Genomic DNA, 13763 nt, shown 5'->3' with positions numbered 1-13763 from the left:
TGCTTTTTTACAGTGCTTTGCGTGCTTCAGGTCACTGCTGATGGTGACTCCCAGGGTCCAGAGAAAGAATGTATTCTCTGGACCCTGGGTGACTCCAAGATCCGATTCCTCCTGCACGACCTCCAGAGGCTTCCCACGTATGCTGTATGTATGGTGGAGATGACAGTGTTATGGAAGGGTACTGGTGGCGATGGTGGTGGTAGTGGTGGTGGTGGTGGTCAAGGTGAAAAAAGATAGGAGGGTGGTGTTAGCGGTGGTGATGGTGGTGATGCTGAGGCTGACAATAGATGCAAGAGTATCTTTTTTTTTATAGTGGTGTTGTTGGTGGTGGTGGAGATGGTGATGCTGAAGCTGACAATAGATGGAGGAGTATTTTTTTAAGTGGTGGAGGTGGTGGTGGTGGTAGTGGTGGTGGAACACAATGTAAGTAGAAAAAAATAATTGTCCATAATTGCTGGAAATCTAACAATTAACAAGAAACATAAATCACCTTAAATGCGGAAGGAGATAAGGAGGAGGAGGAGGAGGAGGAGGAGGAGGAAGAAGAAGAGTGCGTGTACGCCTCCTCTCTTCCTCCTCCTCCTCCTCCTTATGGGTCGTTCATGATAAATAGATCACAACACGAGAGAGAGAGAGAGAGAGAGAGAGAGAGAGAGAGAGAGAGAGAGAGAGAGAGAGAGAGAGAGAGATGAGCAAAAATAGGCCTGGAAGAATAGTTATACGCCTCCACACAGACCTCCTCCTCCTCCTCCTTATACTACTACTACTACTACTTCAAGAGAAACAGAGAAGGGAGACGGGAAAATTTTTCTGGAAGGTCGAAGAAATGGAAGGAAAAACTAGGTTTAGGAGGAGGAGGAGGAGGAGGAGGAGGAAGAAGAAGAGGAAGAGGAGGAGGAGGAGAGGAGGAGAAGAAGAAGGAGAAGAAGAAAAAGGAGGAGGAGGAGGAGGAGGTCCTTTTGTTATAAAAGAAAAAAAAAAAGGATGAATTTTATCACAGTCTTCCTTCATCTGCCGGAGACACGGAAGGAGGAGGGGGAGGGGGAGGGGGGGGAGGGGGGAGGAGGAGGAAGTTGACAAGATGGACGGATGGAGAGGAGTGGAATCAACGCTGAAACAAAATTACTTTGGTCTTCCTTTCAACTCTCGGGACTTGCTGGCCACAGAAAACGGCTTGCGGCGGTCACTATGGAAACAAGGCTTGCATGTACTACCAAGTTACGTGTTTGGTTATAAACTTCTTTCGTGATCAGGTACATAGTTGTGTTACATATGGTTACAGCATATATATATATATATATATATATATATATATATATATATATATATATATATATATATATATATATATATATATATATATATATATATATATATATATAATTTTTTTTTTTCTTTAAGCAGGAAATTTTATCAGACACGCCAGTCCTCGTCGGCAGACCGACTTGGTTGGCTGGGCTGACGTCAGCCGACAGTGTCGGTCTGTCAGCACCCTGCTACGGGCCGCTGTAGATTGGTGAAGGCCCGTGCTGCCCTCCATTGGAGAGAGCAATTCTTAAACAAGAACGATTTTATACTTTACTTTCATTGTAAGTCTGCCTCCATTACCACAAGAAGAGTATGCCTGGCTAAATAATACATGCATCACTTCAGGGCTATACTGAGGCAGCTGGGCAAGATTTTTTTCATTTTAGTTTATAGTATGAAGTCAAACCTCCAGACACTCAGCTTGAGGGACACTTACCGCTAATGTTAAAATAAAACACTCGAGTCCCGTGTTAGCATGTACTGAACACAACACAAGCATGCAAGCAACACTGGTTAGCTGGCCTTACGACAGGACCAAACACACACACAAAACACTCGGACACGGCAACAACTCTACGGGGTTTTACAACACACTTACAAAAACATACAACAATAATATAAAATGCTAATATAAAACAATAAAGAAATAGAACTACGAAAACAAAACACACATATCGTTAACAAAAGACACGAGACACAAACACAAGCAAACGAACTAAGAGAGCGAACCAATGGGACAGCCCGAGGCAACCCGTACACGATGTCTCGGCAAACAGCTCCGTATACTACATGAGTTGGACCTGAACCGTCTTGAGAGGAGGGACTGAAGAGGATAAACAACTCCCTCAACTACTTGCTACAGGACTGACTTTGGCCGTGTGATCCTTGAGTGCTTCCCTCCCTGAACTAAGAACAATAACCAAAAGAAACATCAGGGGTCATTTCTCGCACGTGTCTGTCATATGGGGACTCCTGAAGCTTGTTCCACTCACCCTCAGACATATCAGTTCTCGCCCAGGTCTTCACGGAGTCTGAACCTACCTAACTAAACCCATTACCACGAGTTATTTTGTACTCTCTTTTACTTCTAACCCATTTAATCTGAATCTGATGAACTTAAACCCATTACCACGAGTCCTTTTGTACTAAATTTTACTTCTAACCCATTTAATCTGAATCTGATGAACTTAAACCCATTACCACGAGTCCTTCTCTTCTTTTTCACTACTTAAACCATTACTACAAGTCCTGTTCTCTCTTGCTACTTAAACCCATTACAACGAGTCCTCTTCTCACTACTTAAACCATTACTACGAATCCTCTCTTACTACTTAAACCATTACTACAAGTCCTCCTCAGCTCTCTTGCTACTTAAACCCATTACTATGCGTCCTCCTCATCTCTCACTACTTAAACCATTACTACGCGTCCTTCTCTGTTCTCTAAATACTAGCCCAGTGAATTACTCTCCCTACAACCCAAAAATGACCCGCAAAATCACCCGTAGCAACAAAATAAAGGATGAACGCTATTACGCCTTTATGTTGTTATCAGCGTCGTTATTCGGGATGCAGGGAAGCTTCCAGGTGGTGACGGCGGTGATGACGTCCTCGGGGGCCATGGTGCAGGCGGGGAAGACGCGGCGGCACTGTTCAGGGTCGCCAGTGATCCCCGCCCACTGGCCCACGAAGGCGGCGTACTGGTACTTGGCGGCGGGGGTGTGGACGGCGGGCCAGGCGACGGGGGCGGCGGGGAGGGGGCTGGGGGTGGGGGACGAGAAGGAAGGGGAGGGGAAGGGAAGGGATGCAAGGGAGAGGATGGAAGGAACGTATAGGAGAAATGGAAGGGAAGGGATGGAAGGAACATAGGAGAGATGGAAGGAAAGGAAGGGGAGGGGAAGGGAAGGGATGCAAGGGAGAGGATGGAAGGAACGTATAGGAGAAATGGAAGGGAAGGGATGGAAGGAACATAGGAGAGGGGGAAAGGAAAGGAAGGGGAGGGGAAGGAAAGGGATGCAAGGGAGAGGATGGAAGGAACGTATAGGAGAGATGGAGGGGAAGGAACGACGGAAGGGAGGGACATGGGCAGGTTAGACGGAGGGAAGGGACATGGAGGAAACGAAGGGAAGAGACAGAGGAGGAATAGAAGGGACAGGGGAAGGAAAGGAGGGAAGGGGCGTGGAGGGAAGGGAGGGAGGAGACAGAAGAGTAATAGAAGGGACAGGGGAAGGAAAGGAGGGAAAGGCGTGGAGGAAAGGGAGGGAGGAGACAGAAGTTGAACAGAAGGGACAGGGGAAGGAAAGGAGGGAAGGGGCGTGGAGGGAAGGGAGGGAGGGAACACAAGAGGAATAGAAGGGACAGGGAAAGGAAAGGAGGGAAGGGGCGTGGAGGGAAGGGAGGGAGGGAACACAAGAGGAACAGAAGGGACAGGGGAAGGAAAGAAGGGAAGGGGCGTGGAGGGAAGGGAGGGAGGGAACACAAGAGGAATAGAAGGGACATGGGAAGGAAAGTAGGGAAGGGGCGTGGAGGGAAGGGAGGGAGGGAACATAAAAGGAATGGAAGGGATATGGAAAGGAAGGACGGAAGGGAGGGATGTGGAAGGACGGGAGGGAAGGGACATAAGATTGATGGAAGGAAAGAAGGGAAGGGACGTGGAGGGAAGGGATTTATGAGGAAGGGAACGGGGAGGAGGAGGAAAGACGGAAGGAATGGACGAGAGGAAGGGAGAGAAGGAAGGGAAGGGACGTCAGTGAAACGAAGGGAAGGGGCGAGGAAGGAAGGAAGGGAAAGGGCGAGGAAGAAAAGGATGAAAGGGGGAAGGGGGAGCAGGAGGGAAGGAGGTCACGGCAGACGAAGGAAGAAACAAAAGGGAAGTTAAAAAACACTATCCTTGTGAAGTTTCCTTTCGTTACTACTGATAAGAGACTAGCGTTTTTGTTTATACTCTTTTTTTATTGCCCTTGAGCCGTGTCCTCTGATGTAAAAAAAAAATACTAGACTGAGAAAAAGTGAAAAGAACAATAAAAACAACCACAAAACAACAACAAAGGCAAATCAAGCGTTCACAGGTCCTACAGGTGACACTAACTGAAGCAAACACGTGACTCATCTACTAAACAAGGCTTCCAAACACTACTAGACAGAGAAAAGTTAACAGGACAACAAAAACAACAACAAAGGCAAATCAATCGTTCACAGGTCCTACAGGTGACACTAACAGAGCTTCCAAACACTACTAGAGAGAAAAGTTAACAGGACAACCAAAACAACTACAACACAGGCGTCCACAGGTGCTACAGGTGACACTGACTGAAGCAAACACGTGAGTCAGCTACGGGTACAAGGGCAGGTATACGCGCCACCCACCTGAGCAGGCCGATGATGGCGTGGTGTCCCGGGGTGAGGCTGCGGCGCGGTAGACTGACGGCGTGGCACAGCGCGAGGGGCAGGCAGGTGGGCGCGTCCACGTCATCCAGCACCTGCACGGACACGGAGGGATAGGTAGGTAGATAGATAGATAGATAGATAGATAGATACACATAGATCACTGACAGCAACATACGGGAATTCTGGCAAGCTTACGAGAGAAAAACAAAGATATAGATAAAGAAACTAGCTTTTGTTTTATATATATGCACTTTGTACTACTAATGCTACTACTACTACTACTATTTTTTTTACAGTAAAGAAAGCAACTGAAGAACAGAAACAAATCTTAGTCATCCTCCTCTGCACCGATTCTAACATTTTGATATCCATTCTATAGTAAGGTGACCAGAACTGTACCGCATAGTCAAGATGAGGTCTAACTATGTTTAGCATTAGTGGGACCTCATCTTGACTATGCGGTTCAGTTCTGGTCACCTTACTTATAGAATGGATATTAAAATGTTAGAATCGGTGCAGAGGAGGATGACTAAGATGATTCAGGGGTTGAGAAACTTGCCATACGAGGAAAGACTCAAACAGTTAAACTTGCATTCTCTAGAAAGGCGAAGGGTGCGTGGAGACATGATCGAGGTTTATAAATGGATGAAGGGCTTTAATAAGGGGGATATTCATAAGGTTTTGTTGGTAAGAGAGCCGGGTAGGACACGAAGTAATGGGTTTAAACTGGATAAATTCAGATTCAACAGGGACATAGGCAAAAATTGGTTTACTAACAGGGTGGTGGATGAGTGGAACAGGCTTAGCAGTCATGTGGTGAGTGCCAATACAATTGTCACATTCAAAAATAGATTAGATAAATTCATGAACAGCGATATTAGGTGGGGTTAGATACACGGGAGCTTAGGGTTAAAGGAGCTGCCTTGTACAGGCCTACCGGCCTCTTGCAGACTCCTGCGTTCTTATGTTCTTAAATAACGAGAAACAACAAAAGAGGTCAGTTAAGCGTCTATTACTACTACTACTACTATTACTACCATTTTTTACAGCAAAGAAAGCAACTGAAGAACAGAAACAAATAACGAGAAACAACAAAAGAGGTCAGTTAAGCGTCTATTACTACTACTACTACTACTACTACTACTACTACTACTACTACTACTACTACTACTACTACTACTATCGCTACTACTACTACTACTACTACTACTACTACCAGCACCACCAGCACCCACCTTTATCACCAAGTCCCGCATGGCCTGGTCCCCGTCCGCCGCGCCCCCTGGCTGTGCGTGCCTTCTGCGGCGGCCCATAGAGAGAAAGCCTGAACCGACAGCCCAGGCGACGGTGGCGGCCTGCAGCACGATGGAGCCCACGGAGGTGCCCAGCCCGCCGGGGGTCTGCACGGCGCTCTCGTTGAAGTAGTTGATGGTCATGATGCTGAGGAGAGAGAGGGAGAGGAGTGAGGGAGAGGGGAGTGAGGGAAAGAGAGGAGTGAGTGAGAGATAATGAGTGAGGGAAAGAGAGAAGGGGAGTGAGGGAGAGGGGAGGAGTGAGGGAGGGAGAGAGAAGAGGAGTGAGGGAGAGATAAGGAGTGAGGGAAAGAGAGAAGGGGAGTGAGGGAGGAGAGAGAAGAGGAGGAGGAGAGAGAAGGAGTGAGGGAAAGAGAGAAGGGGAGTGAGGGAGGGAGAGAGAAGAGGAGTGAGGGAGAGATAAGGAGTGAGGGAAAGAGAGAAGGGGAGTGAGGGAGAGATAAGGAGTGAGGGAAAGAGAGAAGGGGAGTGAGGGAGGGAGAGAGAAGAGGAGTGAGGGAGAGATAATGAGTGAGGGAAAGAGAGAAGGGGAGTGAGGGAGGGAGAGAGAAGAGGAGTGAGGGAGAGATAAGGAGTGAGGGAAAGAGAGAAGGGGAGTGAGGGAGGGAGAGAGAAGAGGAGTGAGGGAGAGATAAGGAGTGAGGGAAAGAGAGAAGGGGAGTGAGGGAGAGGGGAGGAGTGAGGGAGGGAGAGAGAAGAGGAGTGAGGGAGAGATAAGGAGTGAGGGAGAAGGGAGGAGTGAGGGAGGAGGAGGAGGGATGGGAGAGGAAAAGAGGGAGTGAGAGATAAGGAGTGAGGGAGAGAGAAGAGGAGTGAGGGAGAGGGAAGGATGAGAGGGAGAGAGAAGGAGGAGAGGGAGAGAGTGAAGTGAGGGAGAGAGGAGTAAAGGAGAGAGAAGTGAGGGAGAGAGAGAAGTGCATGAGGGAGAGAGGAGGAATGAGGGAGAGAGAAGGAATGAGAGGGAGAGAGGTGGAGGGTTGAGGACATCAGAATGGAGGGAGAACTTTTGTTAGTCGTGGCGATAGCAAGAGAGGCACACTGGAGGAGGTTGTTATTTAGTCAGGGTGGAGGAGGGAGTCAGGTGGAGGGAGAAGAGTGGAGAGGAGACAGTGGACCAGGCGGAGGAAGGAGGAGGAGGAGGAAGGGAAAACAGAACCAGGTGAAAGGGAGAAGAACGAGGGGGAGACAGAGGAGAGAGGAGAGATGAAACTGAGAGACACGAGGAACTTGGGTCTGGAGGGAGAGGACGCAGGAGACTGAAGATACGGGCGAGAACATAGAGGAGCGCCTGACTCCATTAATTAAGATTAGTAAGGCGAAGAAGAAGAAGAAGACGAGGATGAGGGCGAAGATAACGAAGAAGAAGAAGAGGAAAAAAGATGAGAAGGAGAAGAAGAAGAAAAAGACGAGGATGAGGACGAATATGACGAAGAAGAAGAAGAGGAAAAAAGATGAGAAGGAGAAAAAGAAGAAGAAGAAGACGAGGATGAGGATGAATATGACGTAAAAGAAGAAGAAGAAGAAGAAGAGGAAAAAAGATGAGGAGGAAGAAGAAGGGAAGAGAAAGGGAATAAAATAGAGGGAGTAAAAGGAAAAGAAGAAAAGGAAAAACCAGAAGAAGAAATAAGATAAGGAGGAGGAGGAAGAAGAAGGGAGGAGAAAGGAAATAAAAAGAAGGGAGAAAAAGAAGAAAAAGATGAAGAACTAGAAGAAGAAAAAAGGAGGAGAAGGAGGAAGAAGAAGAAGAAGAAGGGAGGAGAAAGAGGATAAAAAGAAGGGAGAAAAAGATGAAGAACTAGAAGAAGAAGAAAGATAAGGAGAAGGAGGAGGAGGAAGAAGGGAGGAAAAAGGAAATAAAAAGAAAGGAGAAAAAGAAGAAAAAAGATGAAGAACAAAAAGAAAAAGAAGAAAAAAGAAGATAGTGATGCTGATAACGATGCTCTCTCTCTCTCTTCTTATCTATAACATTGACATAAGGAAAGAAAGTCATGTTGGGTGCACATACGTATAGCTGCGCGTGGCCTCAGTGCTCACCTCCGTTGCCTCAGCCCTGACTTAAGAATCTGGTTACTATTTCGTCTTCTTATAGGTAACGATGGCATAGGGAGAATAAGCAAGGTCGTGAGCGCGTGGCCTCGGTGCTCATCTCCGTTGCATCACCCCTGACATGAGAATCTGGTTACTATTTCGTCTTCTCATATTATGTAATGCTGCTATAGGGAAAATAAGCAAGGTTGGGAGCGCGTGGCCTCGGTGCTCATCTCCGTCGCATCAGCCCTGACTTAAGAATATAGTAATTTCGTCTTAAGCTAGATGGATAGATAGAGATTGATAATTCGAAAGAAGCAAAGAAAAAATAGGTAAATTGGTAGGTGGGTGGGTAGATAGATAGATAAATAGACAGATGAAAAATAAACTGATTAAAAAAGAGTAAAAGAGAAATTGAGAAAGGAAAAAAAAATATGAAGGATGTGTGTTTTGATGTAGCGTTGACAGAATGTTCAGGTAATATATTGGTGCGTCTTCCTCCTCTCGCTTCTCCGTCCTTTACTGATCTGTGGCGTTGACAAAATGATCCAGCTGTTTTTTTTTCTCTTTTCCTGTTCTGACGTGATAAAATATAGGTCAGTTTTCTCCCTCTCTCTTTATTGCCTTTACTGATCTGCGACTTTGACATCGGTTAGTCTTCTTCCTCTTTCTGTATTTTCTCTAATGCGTGAAGTCAACATATAGAATCTTGCTGTATTTTTATCGGCTTCGCAGACGCCGATCAACAGATTGTCCATCTTCTTAGTGTTGTTGTTGTTCTCTTCAAGTTGTTTTCCTGGCTTGCCCATGCATTGTAGACACGACATTGTATAACAACATTTGTTAGCCCTGATGAACCCTACAACATGGCATTATAAACAAAGTCAGATGTTTTTTTTTTTCCGTCTTGGCCTGTGGCGCCGGTAGGCCTTCAAAGTAGGGCCTGATGGTCGGCCCCAGCCCGTTGTGGCGCAGGCAAGTGTTTATAGTGACGCCATCTTTACTTTTCAGCTTTTCCATTTTAGACCCCTAGTTGCATAATATAAATTGTTGGGTGTGTGTTGGAGGGTCATGCGACGTCGAATTAGCACAGTTTTAGTGCTATTAACACTTGTTTCCTTTGTTTAGATGTGATAAAACCTTGGTCAGTCATTTCCTCTTCTGATTCGAAACGTTGAGATGAGATGAATGTAGTTATTTTCATTCTGTATCCCTGCTCTGATGGGATAAAATGTTCGTCTTCTTTCTTTTTTATTTATTTCCTCCTCTGATCATTGGCGTTGGAGTAAGATGAATGTAGTTTTATTATTTATTTCCTGTTCCCTCTTCGTTCTATCGAGAGACGTGGAAAACTAGGGAAAACGAAGAGATTTATTTACGGGAAAGAGATGGGGAGGGGCGGGGGGCAGGAGTTACAAAGAAGATGAGGGGTTACAGAGAAGGGGAAATAGAGATGAGGGGTTACAAAGGAAGGGAAAATAGAGATGAGGGGAGTTACAAAGAGGGGAAGGGAAGGGCAGGATAAAGAACAGACAAGACAATTTATTTTACAGCAAGGAAGGGAGCTCAAAGGAAGAAAAAAATGTCCGCTACGCACTACTCCGATCAAAGAGAAGAGAATGAGTGGTCGGAAGGAAGGTCAATACTCGGAGGTAATACACGATGCCAACCCGTCTTATACAAGTTGGCTAAAGACTCTTGGCGGGTTCGTGACAAAAAAAAAGTTTGCTAGGTCACGAAAGGTCAATATTGGAGTAAGAACACAGAATAAGACAGACACTAATACACGATGTGAACCCGTCTTATACAAGTTGGCTAAAGACTTGGCGGGTTCGTGACAAAAATAAATAAATTGCAAGGTCACGGTTTTTTTTTCAGCAGAGGAGACAGTGCAAGGGCGTAAAAAAAAAAAACAATGAAAAAAAAGCCCGCTACTTACTGCTCAATAACGGAAGAATACACAAAATAATGCAGAAACTAATACTAGGAGGTAATACACAATACTAACCCTTCTGATATAGGTTGGCTAGAGACTCTTGGTGGGTTTGTGACAGCTGTGGTAGGCAGGTCCTCCTCCTCTGTCAAGGCTCAACTCAGAACTGGGATCAACACAGCACTCGGCCCCCTTATATAGGTTGGCGGGGGGAGGCTGGACGGTCACGTGATGTCCCTAGATAATGCTTGGTGGTGGTTAGGGGAACAATGTGACCACGCTGATTGTTACTCTCTCTCATAAACACACACACACACACACACACACACACACACACACACACACACACACACACACACACACACACACACACACACACACACACACTTGCATAGCTTCTACTTTCCTACACAATTACCATTAATGTAACTGTCCTGAAGAAAGTGAAAGCCGCTCTCAATAAAGTAAGGAATAAATGCAAATATAAATACGTATAAATGATAATAATAGCAACAATAAGAATAGATAATAACAATGATAATAATAATAATAATAATAATAATAATAATAATAATAATAATAATAATAATAATAATAATAATAATAATAATAATAATAATAATAATAATAATAATAATAATAATAATAATAATAATAATAACAACAACAACAATAATAGCAATAAATGAAAAGTATTAACATTTACCATACTTTATTTTTCTACGATTTCTAAGGTCAAAATTAGAGCTCAACTTATCTACTACTACTACTACTACTACTACTACTACTACTTCTGCTACTAATCTTCAGCCACTAACAGTCAACTGCAGAACAAAGGCCTTTCCCAACGTCCTCCACCTATCTCTGACGTTAGTGTACTCCTTCCTGCCCTGGCAAGTGCTCTACCTTCATCTCTCCACCTGGCCCTCTGTCTGCCCTGACTACAATGCCTGGGCCGCCACTCTGTTACCTTGGCTGTGTTTATGTCGGTAGTTCTCCGTATAATGTGACCTGCCCATGTTCATATTTTAATCATCTATTCTTTCCTCTCTTCTCTCCTCTTCAACTCTTCTTCCTCTTTCCCCTTTCTCCTCCTCTCCTCTACAATCCTTCCTCCTCTCCTCTCCTCTTCCTCCTCCTTTCCTCTACAACTCCTGCTCCTCCTCTCCTTTTTCTTCTTCCTCCTCCTCCTTCTTTACAAATCCTTCTCCTCCTCCTCCTTCTCTTCCTCTCCATTCCTTTTCCCTCCTATATATAGCCACCTTTACGTCCATCAAGGAAACATCTGTGGAGCGTAGGAATGTTACAGAAAATAGCGATGAACCTCATAAAGTAGAACAAACAGAGATAACAAAGGAGATTCTGCCCGGCAATAAAACGAATGAAATGTTAGTAACAGAGAAAGAAGAAAAACTACCTTCACAGGAAACCATCAAGGAAACATTTGTGGAGCGTAGGAATGTTACAGAAAATAGCGATGAACCTCATAAAGTACAACAAACAGAGATAACAAAGGAGATTCTGCCCGGCAATAAAACGAATGAAGTTGAAGAAACAGAGAAAGAAGAAAAACTACCTTCACGGGAAACCATCAAGGAAACAAAAGAAGAGAGTAAAAACGTTACAGAAAATGGCGATGGACCTCTGGTAGTTGAACGAACAGAGATAACAAAGGAGATTCTGCCCGGCAACGAAACGAATGAAGTTGTAGTAACAGAGAAAGAAGAAAAACTACCTTCACGGGAAACTGCTGTGACGCCACCGAAGGTTGCTAAAAAGATTAGGAGAAGGAAAGCTTGTAGTTGTGACTCGATTGGGACCATTTTGGTGGTAACAGAAGAATTAATTGCAAGAATTGCTGCTGTTGTAGTGAAGGAAATGACAACAGAGTAGTGATAATGGGTTGCTGTTTCTCTTATCAATTTCTTTGAAAAAAAATCAAAATCAAAATAAATATTGAGGAAGTTGGGAGGCCGTGAACATTCAAATATGTCACTTATGAACACGGTGATTGCGGCCCCGGTTTAGATTCGAGAGAGTTATGTTTCTTTAAGAGTGTACACACACAATGCCGGTGTCTCCGGCCCTGAGTATTAACAGCAGTTAGTGGCGTCCTTAGTTAACAGTTTAACACAGTTTACCTTCCGCAGGTTTCCCCAGTGAGCACTGAGGCCACGCGCAGCTATTGCGTAGACCCTCTTACCTACATAGTTACCGCAGCACCCAGATTCAAGGAGCCGTTATTTAAAGCAACATGTATAAAATTTCAGCCTGTCTCCATGCACGCATTATTCACGCCTAGTTAGTGCCACGTCAACTGTTAGTGAGCCATTTTTTAAGGTAAGATATACATGATACCAGTCTGTCTATTTCCATGTATTAATCCTGACCCTGCTTACGTCGCATCAAGTGTCAAATTGCCATTTTCTCATACAATATACATACATAATGTCAGTCTATTTCCATGTATTAATCCTGACCCAGCTAACGCCGCATCCAATTTCAAAGAGCCATTTTTTCAAAGATAATATATACGTAGTTCCAGTCTGTCTCCATGTATACTAAACCACACTCAGTTAATTTCTGCACCTGCATTACGTTTAGGAGAGCCAGGTTTTAAAGGAAGACCTGCATACATAACGTCGGTCTGCCTCAGTTCAGTAAACCGCCACAAATGTAAAACAAGTATATAAACGGGCATCGTATTGTTCCACGTCCAGTTAACGGCGCCTCCAGTTCCAAGGAGTCACAATTTTTAGGTAATATAAATCTACACGTAAGGCAATTTTGTCTCCTTGCATAAATTCACACCCAGTCAATACCCCGTCCACATCCTGTTTACGTGCGCCAAGCTATAAAGGAAGACCTATACATGCATAACCTTGGTCTACTTCAGTTCAATATTCCACCACAAATGTAAGCCACGAGTAAGCGCTTCTCGCCACTCTGTCCCCGTTCATTAATATCTACGCCGAGAAGCTCTGACAGGCGTCCCCGAATGTTGAACGAACCTCCTCTTCTGCAACGATTATCCTCAGATTTTAATCCAATAGGTTACGGGCTCACCAGCTGACTTCTCTGCCACCTTCGCCTCGCCCTCCCTGCCGCTCCCGCCCCTTCACGCCTCGGCACCCCAGCACGACCCAACCCAGCTTTATGAAGTCGGTAGGCGTCATACCCTGCACGCCCACGCCCGTGATTCTCGCTCACGCCCACGCACGCGATCCCGCTCACGCCCACGCACGCGATCCCGCCTACGCCCACGCACGCGATCCCGCTCACGCTTACGCCCACGCACGCGATCCCCCCCCCTCACGCTTGCTGTTATCGACCACTTTTTTTTATAACTCCCACTACGTACGTAACCATGGAAATCTATATATCCCTATCCCTTACCCCCTAAAAACCCCTACCACCCTCCTCCCCAACCCCTACACCCCACCCCAACACCCTACACCCCACCCCAACACCCTACACCCCACCTCCCACCCCGCCGAGGGTGGCGCGCGCGTACGTACGTACGTTGCCAGCCAGCAGGCAGACTAGGCCTCCAGAGGGCCACCCCATATAGTCCCAAACTGTCGTCAAGGTATGCTATGGAGATTTCAAGAGACTGATATACTTGTCCTTCTTCACTGATGACTTCAAAAGCATATGAATTAGTGATCGGTATTAGGTCCACTTTTGTTTATTATTTATATCAATGACTTAGACACAGGAATTAGTAGTGATGTTAGTAAATTTGCAGATGATACCAAGATCGGTAGAGTAATTGAGTCGGATCAGGACGCTAGT

General features: G+C 45.3%; 1 protein-coding gene across 1 annotated transcript; it reads right to left on the bottom strand.

Annotated features, from left to right (window-relative positions):
- Positions 1-1545: 1545 nt before the first annotated feature.
- LOC126995808 (uncharacterized) lies at positions 1546-10197 on the bottom strand. Its single transcript, XM_050855659.1, has 4 exons — positions 10044-10197; positions 5930-6134; positions 4674-4786; positions 1546-3068 (listed from the first exon to the last, which is right to left on the bottom strand). The coding sequence occupies exons 2-4, from the start codon at positions 6128-6130 to the stop codon at positions 2840-2842; spliced, it is 543 nt and encodes a 180-aa protein (XP_050711616.1). The 5' UTR covers positions 6131-6134; positions 10044-10197; the 3' UTR covers positions 1546-2839.
- Between the last annotated feature and the right edge of the window lie 3566 nt (positions 10198-13763).

Source organism: Eriocheir sinensis, chromosome 9 (assembly GCF_024679095.1).
Source record: "Eriocheir sinensis breed Jianghai 21 chromosome 9, ASM2467909v1, whole genome shotgun sequence".
NCBI lineage: Eukaryota > Metazoa > Arthropoda > Malacostraca > Decapoda > Varunidae > Eriocheir > Eriocheir sinensis.
The sequence above is the reverse complement of the archived record's forward strand: the minus strand, read 5'-3'. Positions and strand labels throughout refer to the sequence as shown.

Excerpts from the sequence above, each read along its gene's own strand:
- LOC126995808 (XM_050855659.1), bottom strand. The coding sequence starts at position 6,130 with ATGACCATCAACTACTTCAACGAGAGCGCCGTGCAGACCCCCGGCGGG. Across the intron at positions 4,787-5,929 it reads TGCGGGACTTGGTGATAAAG|GTGCTGGATGACGTGGACGC; the intron begins GTGGGTGCTGGT and ends GTGTCCGTGCAG. Across the intron at positions 3,069-4,673 it reads GCCATCATCGGCCTGCTCAG|CCCCCTCCCCGCCGCCCCCG; the intron begins GTGGGTGGCGCG and ends CCCCACCCCCAG.